Source organism: Amaranthus tricolor, chromosome 15 (assembly GCF_026212465.1).
Source record: "Amaranthus tricolor cultivar Red isolate AtriRed21 chromosome 15, ASM2621246v1, whole genome shotgun sequence".
NCBI lineage: Eukaryota > Viridiplantae > Streptophyta > Magnoliopsida > Caryophyllales > Amaranthaceae > Amaranthus > Amaranthus tricolor.
The window spans coordinates 17,999,361-18,017,479 of NC_080061.1; the positions used below are offsets into that span (position 1 = coordinate 17,999,361).

Genomic DNA, 18,119 nt, shown 5'->3' on the forward strand with positions numbered 1-18,119 from the left:
CTTTGCAAATTCTATAACGTCATAAATTTCTTTAATATAAGCTTCAGTGTTTCTTGCTTTACCTATCCAACTCTTATCTATTTGTTGAGACATCCTTGTAGAAATACAAAGAGATGGTCGAATGCAACAAGAGGGGGGGGGGGGGGGGGGGGGGGGGGGGGGGGTTGAATTGTTGTGTATCAAGTTTAAGATTTTTAACCCTAATTTTTGCGAAATTATAATAAGAAAATAAAACTTAAACATAAAATGAAAAAGATAAAAGGAGACAACGGTTTTACGTGGAAACCTTCTTGGCCTAATAAGAGGGAAAAACCACGACCCCCCGGGATTTCAAAAATCCTCTTAGTATGTTTTAGGCAATCAATTACAATTACATAAAACAATTTGCTTCACTCGAAGCTTCTCTACTCTAGGCCTACTTCTCTTTTTCTTCTTTTTCTCCTTCTCTTTCTCTTCTATTTCTCACGCTTCACTTGAAGCTTCTCTATTCCCCTAGACTTCCCTTAAGTCTAGTTACAACAAAACACTCAAATACCCTTACAAGGCCTTATTCTTAGAAAGGATAAAAATTAAATAGTTGCATAAGAAAAATATAATAAGTTAATTTGCTTTTGAATATATAAGATATTTTTCTTATTTTGATCTCACCTTTTTAGGACACTCTTGGATATATTTTGGTTCAATCAAGGAGTACTTCTGTTTATAAAGCAAGATACCGTAGCATAATGAGTAAGATAACCTCCAATTATTCCTTGTTCCTAAAATAAAGGAGAGGTTACTTAGAATACTTGAATATGCTGCCACGGTTACTATACTCTAAAAATAGAGTTGCGGTTCCATCATACTAATATTAGTATAGGAGCCAATATTGAGATCCTTATTAAGTGGAGAGTTTTTCTAAACAAAGAATAAGTCTTAGGTTATTTTTAGAAGACTAAACATAGTTTTGCCAACCAACTTATTAAAACAAATAAGCAACTAATTTAACTTTCAGCCGTTACATCAACTTTAAAACTGAAAGTAAATTATTTGCAGTTTCCAGCCGATGTCTTCTCCAGACTTGCAACATAGGAACAGTGTACTGTCTCCATCTACAACTTCCGTCATATTGTCAACTTTGGGAATAGTAGACCCCCTGTCTAGTTTTGACTTCCTAAGCAATCATCTAACTTCTTGGATATTTATGATACGTACAACTTCCACGAACCAAGTCATAGGCTTCATCAACGATTTTAACAAAATCGGATATTTACCTACAAGACAATCTCTAAAAATGTTTGTTTATTTAAAAGTGAAGTCATCATCAAAACCTAAGAGGCCAAAAAATTCCCCCTTTTTGATGAAGACAAACTTGTAAACAAACTTAAGTAAAATAGAGTAAAACAAAATTCTTAGAGCATACTAGAGATTAAAGCAACTCTAAATAACTTAGTAAATCAACTCGTTACAATATAATTTACCAAGCATTCATAGTAAGACAGTTTACTCCATATAGTATATAAAAACATAATATCAAATATATATGTTTTTAAATAATTTCCAAAAATAGTTAAGTTAACACAAATCATCAAGTATTTAAAATGTAACAACTTTGAATACGAATTCAGAACAATTGATCAAGGTATTCATAAACTCAAACACAAACAACACAGAGTTTAAACCTAGCATAAACATGATTAGTACATGATTAGAATAACAATCATTATAATCAGAGTTTTATAGCTTAAGCTCACATTAACTTCCATTATTAGAGCAATATAAATCAATCAAGATATGGAGACTGTGTATTCACAGCTTCTCTTAAGTTTGTGCATATCTTCCCCCTTTTGTCATCAATCAAAAAGAATTGGGATAGTCAAACCATAGCGCAAACCATATAGATTTTGCCTTTGAAGAAAATCAGAAACAGTAAATGAAAGCAAGCACCATGAAAAGCAAACCAAATATGCACATAGTTAACATCACAGACCAATATAAAATAAAGAAATTGTGGCAGCTGTTTTAACAAAAGAAATACAACTTTGTACCCCAGATGGTACAAAAAGAAAAATTGTTTTATAATTTTGACTGATAGATAGTAGGGCCAACAAATCATTAAATAGTGTAGGAAGAGGAATCAGGGAGCAGTCTCATCTTCATCTATGAACTCAGTCTGCACTTCAACTGTGTCCAGCTTGGCACCAAGACGGTTCTCCATCTGGATGAGCTGATCAGCAATTGAGGCAAGTGAGACACAAGTTTCGTCTTGAAAAGCAAGAAATTGAGACTGGAGGTCATTGAGCTTAGATAGGATGGAGTTTAGAGAAGCTGCAGGAACAGAATTAAAGTTAACACAGCCTATACCTGATGAAGTGTGTGATTAAAAAGGTGGTGGTGTAAACTGTATAGGTGATGGTGGTGGTGATGGAATTTGCTGTGATGGTGGTGTGGCTGGCTTGGGAGAGGGAGGTGCATTTGTTGTAGGCTCAGGGATGTTGTGAGAGGTGATGTCATCATCCATAACAACCTTACATTTAGAAGCCAACCTCCTACTTTTCCTCTGTATTAAATCAGGCTTCTTCCTCATAGCTATCACAATCTCCTCATCACTTGAGTCACTACCTAGAATGTGATAATCATCATCCTCCAAAGCTTCTCCTTTTTCTTCTGATTCCCCCTTACTTGTTGCTTCTCCCTGTTCCCAAGTTTCTGCTGTTTCAGTGGTTGCAGTGGGAACAGGCTCCTGCTCCTTTTCCTCTTTAACTAATTTTTCCCAAACTTCCTCAACCTTCTCCTCTTCTGAATCAACATCAACAACCTCTTCCATGGCATGAACCAGTATCCCTTCATCATTTAATTTTAGGTGCAGGTTGTGTAAGCATTTAGCACCTATTTTTGTATTAGGACCCATAGGGAACTGTAAGCCGTCCAGAGGTAGACCAAATTTCCTGAAGATCCATGTCATTAACCCTCCATATCCAACAAAACTTCCTTTTTCAATGCAGTCCGATAGATGAGAAATCATCAAGGAAGGAAAATTTATTTTAATGTGATTAGCCATGCAATAAATCAAAGTGGCATCACGTAGAATAACTTCACTACATTTGGAATTTCGTGGCAAAATGAATCTACGTGCAATATTGTACAACAATTTGTGCAAAGGAGACAAGATGTTGTGGCTAATCTTTCCTTTCTTTTGATCAATTCCAAAAAATTTTAGAACAGTCTTTTCATTAATTCCAAAAAACACAATTTTTGAACCAACATGATAGGTATCAAAACCAACAGCAGGAACATTGAACCATTCCCCCAACATCAAACTATTAAATTCTATTTTTATTTCCTGAACAGTGCTTGAGCATACCCCACCATCAATAGAAAAGTTTAAAATAAATTCACGCATTAGGTTAGGGAATATTGGGTTGCAACAGAAATCAGACATTAATGTTTCCCAATTTTGATTTTGTAAAATTGCGTGAAGTTGTGGGAAAGGAGTAGAATCATACAGTACTTGTCTAAGCCAAACCCTACAGACATTTCCTTAGAAACTTCTTCAGCACTGTTAGGATCAGTAAGCTTTGAACGTTTGGCTGTTCTGGACGATGAACCACCTTTTGGTGTGGTGATCTGGCGTTTGTTTCCTGCATGCACTGTGGAGGGTGTTGGGGTTTCATTTTTGGTTTCAGTAGATGAGGATGGTGGAGCATCAATCTGTGGTGAAGGATGAACCACATTAAGAGGTTGCGGTTGAGAAATTTTACAGGATTATGGTGTTTTCTTGTTCATTTTCTTGCTGGAGTTTGAGGTTTTTGGTGTCTTCATTGTGATTTTGAAAGTGTGTTGAGAGAAGGAAGGTAATCAGTGACGTTTGCTGAGGGAAATGGGTAGGCGTAAGAGTTGTGACGTGAGGAAGGGGTTAATATATGGGTGAAGGGACGGTTAACTTAAAGGTTCAACTCTTTATTGCATTAATCATTTCATGTGAAATCAAATGGTTAATGAAGAGTTGGAGGTTGAATTCATGGAATGAGTAAATAAATTCAATACACATTATTTAATTAATTTGAGTTGACCATTTATAAAAAATTTGAAAATTATAAATATGTATTAATTCTAGCGGTCTAGAGGTGGTCACAATATTCTTTGATTTAAAAGATGACCTTGTTTGTTTTTCTTTAGCACAAGGATCACAAATTTCATCCTTTAGAAATTTTATAGCTGGTAGTCCTATTACTAGGTCTTTTGATCTTAATGTGTTAATCAATGTATAGCTAGCATGACCTAGACGCTTATGCCAAAGAAGTGGGTCGTCTTCAATAACACTTAAACATGTTAGGCTGGTTTTGGGAACAATGTTTAGGTCCACAACATAAGTGTTCCCTTTTCTGATTCCCTCGAGCACAGTGTCTCCTGTGTCGTTCCTAGAAATTATGCATCATTCAAAAGTAAACTTAACAGAGTTACCTTTATCACAAAATTGAGAAATACTTAGTAGATTGTATTTTAAATTCTCGACTAAAAATACATTGTCAATGGCATGGGAACTTGACTTTCCTACTTTTCCTTTAGCTATTATTTCGCCTTTCTAATTGTCACCGAAGGTTACTGTTCCCCCATCGTAAGTTTCCAGTGAGAGAAATCTTGATTTATCGCCTGTCATGTGTTTGGAACACCCACTGTCCAGATACCATGAGTTGTTCCCCCTCACTGGAACCTGCAAAACAAACTAATGGTTAAGATCAGGAACCCAGTTATCCTTGGGTTCCCTGTCGATTATACATGAATCCTTTTTTTTAATCCATATGCGTTCGACATAGGTTTTATTTGCTTTGTTATACTGTTCCCTTTTTGTACACTGAGATTTCAGGTGTCCACTTTTTCCACAAAAGGAACAGATTTTACTATTGGGGAGATCTACATAGACCTTTTTCTTTTTATTATTCTTAACATAACCTAGGCCTTCTTTACTCTTTGTTTTAGCATCTAGAATCCATTTGGGAACTTCATTGATTTTCCCTTTTTCTCTTAAATTTAATTTATCTTTCAGTTTTTCATTCTCTATTTCACAGGATTCTAAGTTTAATTTCATCTTTTGAAATTCAGTGCTAAACACGTGAGAGGATATATCATTTACGTCCCTTTTTAATCCTAGCAATTTATATTGATTTATTTCAACATTAAGAATAATAAAGCTTCATTTTTTCCAATGTTTCTTTTAAAATAATATTCTGATCTAGCAAATTAAAAATTCTACTTTGCACATCGATCTTGAAGGAATTTAGGTAGGAGACGTGATCTTTACTTGAGTTAAGGTCTTTTTCAATTTGGAGACATTTAGTATTCTGTTCATCTAATTTCTCTTGTGTCTCCAAGAGCAACTTAATTAATTTATACTTGTTGAATTTAAATAGGTGTTTAGGAAATGAACTAGAAGACATTACCTCCTTTTCCTTAGACTCTTCATCCTTGCTGTGATGAGATACCATGAGACACAGATTTGCAGTTTCTTCTTCTACTGGAACTTCTGTTTCAGCTTCGCTTTCGGTATCACCCCATGCTGCAATCATGGCTTTGCGAAAGTCCGTTTTGAAGTTTCCTTTCTTAGGTTGTCTTCCAGTTTTTCTTGCCATTCCCTTGCCTTTATCATTCTTTCATTGAGGGCAATCCTTGATGAAGTGGTCGGTACTTCCACATTTGTGGCATTCAAAACTTGTCTTCATGTTAGCAGTTCCTCTTTCTTTATTATTTCTTCGATTTCCATATCTGATGTTCCTGAAGAACTTTTTGAATTTTCGTGTTAGCATAGCAGCTTCCTCTTCATCAGTTTCTGATTCTTCATAATCATTTGCTGCCAGAGCCAGGCCTTTATTTCGGGAACTGTCTGCTGTTCCCAAATGCAATTCGTGTGTCATGAGCGAACCAACCAGCTCTTCCAGATTAAACTTAGTGAAATCTTTAGACTCCTGCATGGCTGTAACCTTGGCTCTCCAGCGCTCATCTTGAGGAAGACTCCTAAGTATATTTTCCTGACTTGTTCATCAACGAGAATAATCTTACCAAGAGAAACAAGTTCGTTTGTTATATTTGTGAACCTGGTGAACATCTCTTGGATGTTTTCCCTAGGTTCTATGACGAACCTTTCATATTTGGACATCAGCAAGTCTATCTTGGAGCGTTTCACTTCACTTGTTCCTTCATGGGTAACTTCCAGCAGGTCCCAAATCTGCTTGACAGTTTTACAATCCATAATTCGATTATGTTCATTTGGTCTAAGACCACAGTCAAGTAATTTATAGCAAGAGCGTTCATCTCCATCTTTTGAAAATCTTCTTTCTCGTATTCAATGATTGGTTTAGGAATAGTTTCGTTATTGGAGTTGATGGTCGTCACCTCAAAGTCTCCAATTTCAATAACTCTCCAAACTTGATAATTTTCGGCCTTAATGAAGATTTCCATCCTATTTTTCCAGTAAGTATAGAATTTTCCATCAAACATGGGTGGCCTTTGTGTGGAGTACCCCTCTTCCATGCGTTCGTTCATCTTCAACATCTCTTTCGGGAACAAGATACTACTCTCAGGGTTTCCTGATCAAATGAAGAATAGGGCTCTGATACCAATTGTAGAAATACAAAGAGATGGTCGAATGCAACAAGAGGGAGGGTGAATTGTTGTGTATCAAGTTTAAGATTTTTAACCCTAATTTTTGCGGAATTATAATAAGAAAATAAAACTTAAAATTAAAATGAAAAAAGATAAAAGGAGACAACGGTTTTACATAGAAACCTTCTTGGCCTAATAAGAAGGAAAAACCACGACCCCCCGGGATTTCAAAAATTCTCTTACTATGTTTTAGGCTATCAATTACAATTACATAAAACAATTTCATTAATATAAGCTTCAGTGTTTCTTGCTTTATCTATCCAACTCTTATCTATTTGTTGAGACATCCTAATAATAACAAGAACTATATACAGTTAATATTATGCAAACAAATTCCATTACACATATTAAGTCACGCAGTACATTTACCAGAAAAACCAAGGAGATTAGTAAATTTTTGAGGTAACAATACCATGTGTAATTGCAATATTAAACTATATTCGACAATATAAGAATAATGAAAACATTGTTACCAAAATCACTGATATCACTCGACCCATATAGATTAAATTCATCAATGTTACCAAACTTACCAATCATTTAAAACAATAGTACAAATCATCAAGGCACAATATCCCAAATAATGAAAAAGGGCACTAACTACATCAAAGCTTAAATGTATACTAGTTTTTCAAATCTCCAACACAACTAAAATTACAAAAATCAATATCAATCTCAAGAACAAAAATACAATGACAGATTGACATGAACAAAAATCCAACACAAAAACATTAAAACTCTTTCTTTTTAATTAAATTAAACAACTCACAATAGTCACAAAAAATCTTATTTGTTAGCATTAACCCCTATTTAGCTTAGCTTAGATTAAGAAATTGATGAATTGTACCTGATTTTGGTAGTTGTAGATGATGAATTGCTGAAGTAGAGTAGCCCAATTATGCGTCAAGAACAATAAAAACAGAGTTGTTTATAGATGATCCTACATGAGTAATTGCAGATAACGAATTAAGCAAATTGTATTGATCGAGCAGTGGAGGTAATTCACTTTATGTACAGATGACGAAATAAAATCAGATGAAATACTTTATTTACAAATGACGAAATAAAGAGAATAACCTGATTCTGATTCTGTAAAAACAATCTGAATTTTACAAACTATAAAATTAGCGCTGTTAGGACATGTGGATTTGTACAAACTATTGTCGTAATATCAACAATTGATTACTATAAAACCAAAGCAAATTGTAATTAACAAATGATGAAATAAAGCGAATAACCTGATTTTGTCGATGATGAATTAAGAAACTCTCCTCGTTTTTACTTGAAGGCGGCGTGAAATATTAGATGAAAAATATCATATAAAATAAAACAGTTTCATTATCATCATACCCAGTGTATTCCGCTCATAGACAACTATGCTCAGAATTTGGGGAGTCAAGAGAGACGGCAGCTCATACCCATATAGAAGAGTGCGGTCAAAGAGTCCCTCGGCTCAAGAAGGGTCTTCAAAGTAAGGGGAACCTGCAACTATCCGAAAGCCTGCAACTTACACCCACGTTAACTATGAATAGTAAACAACTAACTAAATATACACAAAACAGAATACGCACAAATAACTAAAAATACGATAATAATGAGAGAGTTAGTAAAGAACGATAAGTAGAGGCAAAGAACAGTCAAACGGTGGTTAAGAGGGACAAGTCTAGTAATCTAAAACGTGGATAAGACGCCGTCAACTAGCCCTATCCCTGGTCAGGTCCTTAAAGAGGTGAAGTTCGTGCAGGTTACTTTTAATCTGCTCCTCCCACGTTCTCCTAGGCCTTCCTCGGCTTCTCTTGTCCTCCACTATGATGCATTCGATCCTTCTAACTGGGGCATCATGGTTCTTTCTCTGCACATGCCTAAATCATCTCAACCTGTTTTCCCGCATCTTTGCAGAGAGAGGTGCAACTCCTAGCTTCTCCCTGAACTCCTGGTTTCTTATCCTATCCATTATAGTTTTACCACACATCCACCTCAACATACGCATTTCTGTTACTTCCATCCTCTGTTCGAAAACCTTTTTTACGGGCCAACACTCTGTCCCGTACAACAAAGCCGGCGTAATTGTAACGCGGTAAAATTTACCCTTTAGTCTACTAGGGAATTTTTATCACAAAGTACCCCGGTTTTTTATTTTGTAATTTTTAATTGCTTGCAAATCAATTTGAGGGCGTAAAGGCAGCATGCAGATGACGATTTAAGAAGGCGTGAATTATCACTTGAAGAACAAGTGGGTTTCGTGCAGATCAAGAACAAGCAATTTCTTAATTGGGTTATTTGGTTTTGAAGGTGTGATGAAGAATAGATGAAGAACAGATTAAAAAATCCCGCTTGATGAAGAATATTCCAGACAGTTTGTAGATGTAGGCGTGAAAGTGATGAAGAACAAACTGTACCCGCTTGAATTTTGAGAGTACTTTTATTTTAATTTTTAATTTCTTAAAATATGTTGCTTTAATTTCAAACAATCTCGTTTTACTTTTCTAATTTTGCATAGCAAGTTTTTTCTCATGAATTTTAATTTCCTCATTTTAAAACTAGGCTTTTTGACGCTTAATAAGTTTATTTTATTAAATATTATATGCATCTAAAAAAAGTGTCTAACGGCTCCATATTTTTTTAACACTTTTTATTGCATCTAAAAAGACGGTCTAAAAGCTCCATGTGTTTAGTTGTAGTAATAAGGAACAAAACAAAGTTAGTAGCTCAGGGCTATAATCAAGAAGAAGGTATTGATTATGATGAAACTTTTGCGCCCGTAGTGATTAGAATCTATTTGAATCATGCTTGCTTTTGCTTCTTACATGAACATAAAATTATACCAAATGGATGTTAAATGTGCATTTTTTAATAGCTATTTACAAGAAGTCTATGTTAAACAACAACATGGTTTTGAAAATGCTAATCTGCCTAATCATGTATATAAACTAAACAAAGCATTATAAGGTTTGAAACAAGCTCCAAAGGCTTGGTATCATAGATTTAGTTCACATGTACTTGAGAATAATTTTCAAAGAGGTAAAAATTAATAAACACATTTTATTAAAACTAAACGTAAATATATTCTTGTTGTTCTAGTATATGTTGATGATATCTTGTTTGAAGCTACTAATAATTCTTTATGCAAGGAATTTTCTAAGATTATGTGCAAAGATTTTGAAATGAGCATGATGAGAGACATGACAATCATTCATGGACTTCAAACAAAGCAAAAGAAGAATGGAATATTTATTTATCAAAGTGTATTAGAGATCTTTTAAAGAAGTACAATATGAACCAATGCAAAAGTGTTAATACTCCTATGAGTGCAACGATCAACCTAGATGAAGATCTAAATGGTAAGAATGTTGATCAAACATCTTATAGAGGTATAATAGGTTCGTTATTGTATTTAATAGCTAGTCTTTCAGATATTATGTTTAGTATTCGCTTATGTACTCGTTTTCAGTTAACCCAAAAGAACTCATTTAACGGTAGTTAAAAGAATCTTTAGATATTTACATGGGACTAAAGACTTTGGTCTATCGTACCCTAGTAGGGGCGAATTTTCTTTGGATGGTTCTTCAGATGCGAATTATGCTGGATATAAAGTGGATAGGAAGATTACATCAAGATTGTGTCAACTCTTGGGATCATCTTTGATCTCGTGGAATTCAATGAAGCAAAATTCAGTAGCCGTGTCAACTACCGAAGCTGAATATATTGCAGATGGTACGTGTTGCTCTCTAATATTGTGGATTGTACTACAACTTTGAGATCTTGGATTCAATCTTAAAGGCACACCAATTAAGTGTGACAACACTAGTGCAATTTGCATAACTAAGAATTTGGTTTAATATTCATGTAGAAAAAATATTTAGATACGCCATCATTTCATACGTGATCATGTGGAGAAAGGTCATGTATAGCTTTATCTTATAATGCTACGGAAAATCAACTAGCAGATATTTTTACAATGCCTTTAAGTCCAGATCGTTTTGCATATATACGTATGGAACTTGTTATGTCAAATGAAGTTCCATGATGTTAGGGAGAGCGATTAGATATTATACATGTGTTTAAGGGGATTAATTTAGGTCATTACTCTAATATAATTTACGTCAATATTTTACATGAAAGATTTGTGTAACTAAACTACATGTAATGTTTGCATGACTATGTGTGTTAATTGTGACGGCTTAAAATGTATTTGGGAATTGAAAATTTTAATTTCAATATCTTGGTATAATATTTCAACATATAAGAATGGGGTTAAATTATTATGTGCCTTCAATTAGTAAACGATACTTGATAATCTTGGCTAAATACTTTATCGTTCTAAATACTTTCTCAGATACCGTCTAAACGTTTACAGGAAATATTTTGTATGAATTATGTTTCGCATTAAAAGTTTACTTGAACATATTTATGCATGTCAACATTTTATTAACCTTATATTAGATTTTGATGAAAGTCAACAAGGGGGAGAAATTATGATGTTGCAATTTAACTAAACATACATACATATAGTGTTTATGATGCATGATGTATATGATATCTTGATAATACCTATGTCGTCTGGTTATTCTTGATGTATATCGTGAATCACATACATACTACTAGGCATGGCCACGGTCCGGGTTGGTCCGGTTCCGTTCCGGTTCCACCCGGTTCCGGTTCCATTTGGAACCTGTCGCGATCGGTTCCGGTTCCGGGCGGTTCCAAACGGTTTCTTGGCGGTTCAAGAGGCGGTTCCGGCGGTTCCAACTCACGGGACGGGCGGGTCGGACCATCGGTTCCATTTTTATTTTTTCTTTAAATATTTATATAATAAAAAAATACTATAATATTGCGGAGTGTACCTTTGATGATTACTTGATTATTAGCGAAATTCATTGCTTGTCAAGTTGTCATCGTTAATAAAATATATACTAAAAAGAATGAAAAAAATAAATTAATAAAAAACGAATCAATGATAATGTCGATAAAGATGATTAATAAAAAAAGAGGGAGAAAATGGACTTGAACCTAGTACCCAAAGGAATACTAAGCTGCCTACGTATCCCGAAGGAATCAAAGCCCACGTAGTTCTTTGTCATACCTTTTATTTATAGTTGTTGAATGTTGATTTATCGTTGTCCGATTGATCCTATTCGTCTTCGTCATCATCATCTGGTTGGTTAGATGCTTCCGCTGACTCTCCTCCTGACGATGATGCAGATGTATCCATCATCATCCATGGATCATCATCGTCGTCTTGATCATCATCATTCCTTAGTCCTTGTGTTCGAATCTCCGCTTGATCCCAATCTTTCTTGCAAACATATATTTGAATACTATGTGGAGCAAGACGAGATCTCTTTTCGTCCAAAACTCTTCTACCTGCACTAAAAGCAGACTCCGACGCAATTGTTCACGCAGGAATTGCAAGGATATCCTTTGCAATTCTCGATAAAATGGGAAATTTTACAGATTTTTCTTTCCACCACTCTAAAATATTATAGCTACCTTGGTCTATTTCAAAGTGGTGTTTAAGATAACTATCTAATTCTAAATATAAGGTGGAGGGTGAAGAAGAAGATGATCCTACAAAACTATCATCTTGACTCATTATATTAGCTATTACCGAATTATAATAAGAGGGACGTGCCGAAATGCTAGCACGCCTAGACGTATCGCGTTTTAGGTTATATACACTAGCGTAATAATCATAGAGTTCTGCTAAATATTTTTTACATGTTCCAACATAATTATGTACATCAGTAGGCGGGCGATCTAACAATTGGTAGTAAAATCCTATTACTTTAGTAAGGACTTCAGTTTTAAAACATGGGTCTAAAATGGTTGCAATTCCATAAATATAAGGAAAATCGGTAAAATATGTCTTCCATTTTTCCATCATATCTGCAAGAATCGGCTTCAAATATGGGTTAGTATCATCATACGTATGTTTAAGGAGATGATAAAAAATAGTAATACACTCACTTATTACTAAGTGAACGTTCGGTTCATAAACATATGAAAAAATCTTAGTTGCGTGGTCATACGCTTCTAATATATTATGTACACCTATAGCTAATTCCCAAGTGTCATCAGCTATATAGCTATCTTTACACTCACTATACAGTTGTGTTATAACTGGACGATAAGCAATTGCCTTTCTTAATAAATCGTTGGTTGAGCCCCAACGTGTAGGAGTATCTAATGACCAATACACTTTTTTTAGTTGATATTGGTCACATAATTATTTATATCGTCTCTTTATCTTTCCAATCCTAAGCCACTTCACTATATCTCTAGCTAATTGGTTCTAATAAATCGCTTAATTGTTTTATACCTGCTTGGCAAGATAAGTTAACTATATGCGCACAACAACGTATGTGTAATAAGCTACCCCCAAGGGTAAAACTAAAAGCAGGTTCGTTATACAAAAGTTCTATACATTTAATGTTAGCGGTTGCATTATCAGTAGAACAACAAAATATCTTATCTAATAAGTTCCATTTTCTACATATCTCTACTAATCTATATTTTATGTTTTCACCGGTATGTCTTTCTGGCATTGTCTCAAAAGCAATTATTCTTTTTTGAATAATCCAATTTTGATCTATCCAATGTGCTGTTACACACATATAAGATTCTAAATGTGGGGGAGCAGACCAAATGTCATTTGTTATGCTAACCCTACCATTAAAAAATTTAAACATTTCAACTAATTCATAGCGCATTGATTCATATAATTTAATTGTGCATCTTTTAAGAGTGCTCCTAGGGATTGCTCTATATTGTCGTTACAAAGTTTTTCTAGCAAAACGCTCCTGTGCCCTACTTTCACCGTGGTTAAAAGGCAATTCATCACAAATTACATACTTAGAAAATTCATCAATCATATCATTACGATTATATCTAAAAGGCATACCTGTGCTGGGAATGTCCCACTGTGTCTGTCGGCTTCCACTTGTAGTCCCGCTGCCGCTTGCTGCATGAGTTTCTTTTCTGATTCCATGCTTCTTTGCCAAATGTTTGTTAAAAGATTCCTTACCACCACCAAACACGTATTCACAAAACACAATAAATAAATTTTTATAAAATATGAATGTATAATGTATGTATAAAAAACTTAAAAAGTATTTACCTCTGGCGAAACTTTATGAAACTAAGGGCTTTACTCCTTGACTTTCACAAATTTGACAAGTGCATAAGAAAATATCTGGATTGTCGGTTGGTTCTTTTGTGAAATACGACCACACATGTGAAACAGCTCTACCACTAGGAGGTGGCATTGCCGGAAAAGATTGTCTTACTGGTTCATCTTCATCTAAATAAATAATTTAAAATTATAAAACTATAATTAAATAAATAAATAATTTAAAATTTAATTAATTTGAAGAATAAAAATATAAAACTAACCGATAGTTTGGAAATTGACTCGTTTACCACGAGCTTGTCTTTGTTGTTGTTCTTGTAGTTGTTCTTCATGTGATCTTATTGATAACTGTCGAGATACATGTATCCCAATAGGGGTCGTTGGTTCCTCTTCTTGTTCTTCTTCTTCATCAATTTGTATTTCTCTTTCCACTTCTTCTGCATAATTATGTAATTCTGGGTCGTACCCTTCTGGATAATTTGGCTCATAATTATAATTACTAATCGAAGGTGTTGTTGATACCGACGGAGTAGAAGTGGCCTTTCTTTTGGAGGAGCTGGAACCTCCCAATGATTTTGCCACTTTAGTAACTTTTTTTGAGTCTTTTTTCAAAAATGAAGACATGATTGATAATATTGAAATAATAATAGAATTAAGAAATAAATAAATAATTAATAGACTAATTATGTAATTAACTAAATTAAGAAATAATTAAAAGACTAATTATGTAATTAAGAGAATAATTGCATAATTAAAGAATTAAGTAGAGAGAGTAGGAGAAGAGATGAGTTGTGAATGAAAATGATTGAAAGTGATGAGTATTTATAGGAAAAATGACAACGACTATATAACGGCTACTTTTCACGGTTCCGGTTCCATGCAACCGTTGGGCCGGTTCACCCGGACCGGTCCCGGTTTTGGTTCCGGTTCCGGTTCCATGGAACCGTTGGACCGGTTCAACCGGACCGGTTCCGTGGAACCGTTGGACCGGTTCCGGTTCCAAACCGCGGTTTTTAGATCCGGTTCATGAAGTTTTTCTCGGCGGTTTCACGGTTCCGGCAACTTTTTTTCCGGCGGTTTCACGGTTCCGCGGTTCGGGGCAGTTCGGAACCTGTCGCAAACGGTTCCGGTTCCGGATCCGGTTCCAAGCGGTTCGGGACCGGTTCGGTTCCGGGTAACCCGCCTCGTGGCCATGCCTACATACTACTATGTTATTATTTCATATGATGAATATGCGTATAATTAAATATGTTATACAATGTCTTATATATTTCGTACATTGATATGTCGCTACAAATGTAAAAGCACTTGGTGATTACTATTTTTAGAACTAACTTGACGGATTTGACCAAGTCTTGGAGAAGGCTTAAAAGTGGCTATACATGTTTAATTTGGACAAGAGGAGTGTTTAAGAACTTGTTATACAAGGCTTTGACGCTGAAGTCCAACATAACAAAGTTTAGATAAATAAGGTGATGAAGAAAATGATATACAACCGCTAGTAGGAGACGTCATATATATATGAAGCGTCATCAAACTTGAAGAATTACATCGCATACTCCTATCTATTATTTTCTCAAACTTTTAAGGTCTCAATTAAGAGTTGTAAATTGTTCTTCAATAGTTTTCTAACTCTCATCAATTGTAATAGGTCTTAGAGTTTCAAGAGAGTTAGATTAGAAATTTAATTACACCTCTAACTTAGAATACTTTTGAAATTGTTTTTCTCTTTTGTGAGATTGAAATTTGTCTTTTGTTAAAGAGAATTTGTAGACTGTTCTTTAAGGGGAAGAACATGGTAAGAGAAGATAGAGAGATATTCTTAGTGATCTAGGTTTCATTAATAAAAGAGGTTTGAATCCTAGGGGTTGACAAGGAACCCATGTGCGGGGAATAGACTATTGATAGTTCAACCTCGATACCAAATTGTTAGTAGTTTTATTTTAATACCGCAAGCGCACGGTCGTTGTAGTACGATTACTTGTCGAACCACGAGGAGGTTTTATTTCTAGAGTAATTTAGTTAATCAATCGTTATCGAACAACCAATAATAGAGAGTTTGAAATGAATTATGTTTGCAATGCTATGAAATTATCACAATTCAATATAATAAAAGACCAAGGCTTAAGGAATTCCCACTACAACACATGAATTCATGATGGCTATTCAATTAAAAGATAATTTAGATTGATAAACAATTAATCAATTACTATTAAGGCCAGATTAATTACAATCGCAACTCCCGCATCTTGATAAATAATTACCAAGGTTTTAACATAATTCATTTAGACAAAGTTGGATCTCAATCGTAGCTCCCGCATTTTGATGAAAGATCAACAAAGAATCTAACTTAATGGGTCAATTAACCAATTATTCTAATCAATCTAATAAATAAAGACAATACATTTTCCCATCAATCTAATCATGCTTCGTAGGGATCATCCCTCTACCTTAGTAAAAAGACCACGCACTAATGGAATTCATAGAGACAAATAAATCAAACAAATAAACAAAACTAATAACGATAAATATAATTAAAGAGATTGGAAAGCATTAATACTTTAACAATGGAAGATAAAAAGTAAAACCATAAACTTGATGAACAAAACTGTAAACTTCGAATTAAAATGCTAAATAAAATTAAAAGGAGATTAAAGTTGCAAAATGAAAAAAAAGTTCTAAAATAAAAAAAATAAAAAAAAAAAAAAAAGAAAAAAAAGAGCATCCCCTAAACTAAGCTAATCCTATCTAATATCTAAATAAAGATCATAACCCCTCACAAACTTAAACTAATGAAAATCAAATTAAAATGTGATAACCTTCACTAACCCTAAAACTAAAAAAAGTGATAATCATCCTAACTAGCACTACAAAAAAAAACAAGGAACATACTGAGTGACCCCACTGACTAACTATAAAATAGTCAGAAATTTCCGACTAAAATATCAATAATCGCAAAATTATTAATCGGACATTCCGACTAATCTCCTACTATTTTGCAAAATAATCGGGAATTTTCCAACTAAATTTCCGACTAAAATAGTATTAGTCGGAATTTAAGAGAATTTTAAATTAGAAAAAAGAAGGAAAATTTTCCTTTTTTCCGACTGATTTCCGACCTAAAATCAATTAGAAATTTTTTCTTCCCAAATTCGTAGTATTACTTTTTAAATATGCTTAGTATTAGGTTTGGCAGTATTAGTCTTAGTATTACTTTTTAAATATGCTTAGTATTACTTTTTAAAAATTTAAATAATGTCGACCGAAATCTTCAATGCCTAGTACTTCTATTACTTTTTAAATGATCTTTAAACTTCATATTAATACTTCAAAATGTAAACTTAGTCATATCATACTATTTTTATTAAGTAACTTACCTCAAAATATAATTTTAAAAAGTATAAAATTTTTAACTTTTATACAAATATAAATTAGAAATAATAATGGCTAAAGTTTTAAACGTTATCAAAAGATCATAACTAATTATATCGAGTAATAATGCACTAATACGAGTAATAATAAGCTAAAACGACTAATTATTATATATTGATACAACTAATAATACACTAATAGGAATAATAATATACAAATGTAACTAAGAATATACTAATACTATACAATGAATAATGATACATTACTAAGACTAATAATGGACCAATACGATATGACTAATAATATACCAATAATGCACTAATACGAGTAATATTACACTACAACTAATAATAATGATAATGATAAGGATGATGATGACGACATAATATACTAAGTGGTAAGAGTAATAAAATACGACTAATCACACTAATACAACTAATACGACTAATTACATATTAATAATATATTAGTACTACATTAATATGACCAATACTGTTGATTCAATTAGGAACGGGAACAGCAACAAGAGGGGGGGTGAATTGTTGTTGTTACTAGTTTAAGCGTTTCTGCCCTGTTTTTGCGGAATTGTATAAAATAATAAAGCTTAAACTTAGAGCAAAATAATAAAAGAGAAACACACGATTTTTACGTGGAAACCTTCTGGGCCTAAACATAAGGAAAAACCACGACCCCTTGGGATTTCTAAAAACTCCACTATGTTTAAGGCAATTAGTTACAATTACAATAAACACCTTACTTCACTCGAAGCAAATCAACTAGGCCAACTCTTCTCTCTCAAAATGCTTTACTCAAAGCAACAAACTTAGCTTCACTAAAAGCTAAACTCCACACTAGCTTCACTCAAAGCTATTAAATTCCCCCTTAGACTCACCCGAGTCTAATTACATGTACTCACAAAGACCCTTACAAAAGGAATGAAATTCTCTAAAATAAATCAATTAGTTGCACAAGAAAATAT

The 18,119-nt window shown here is 33.8% G+C and overlaps 1 protein-coding gene across 2 annotated transcripts; it reads right to left on the minus strand.

Moving 5' to 3' along the window:
- Nucleotides 1-823: 823 nt before the first annotated feature.
- On the minus strand, nucleotides 824-7,669 carry LOC130801160 (uncharacterized). 2 transcript variants are annotated; one of them, XR_009039517.1, is made up of 2 exons: nucleotides 7,487-7,581; nucleotides 824-1,253 (listed from the first exon to the last, which is right to left on the minus strand). XR_009039517.1 is itself a non-coding variant. In XM_057664941.1 (2 exons), exon 2 carries the CDS (start codon nucleotides 5,607-5,609, stop codon nucleotides 5,157-5,159), a length of 453 nt encoding a protein of 150 aa, XP_057520924.1. In that variant the 5' UTR covers nucleotides 5,610-6,563; nucleotides 7,487-7,669; the 3' UTR covers nucleotides 4,399-5,156. The 2 variants fall into 2 exon arrangements, 1 of the variants encoding a protein (XP_057520924.1); XM_057664941.1 differs by lacking the exon at nucleotides 824-1,253 and adding an exon at nucleotides 4,399-6,563 and having other exon boundaries at nucleotides 7,487-7,669.
- Between the last annotated feature and the right edge of the window lie 10,450 nt (nucleotides 7,670-18,119).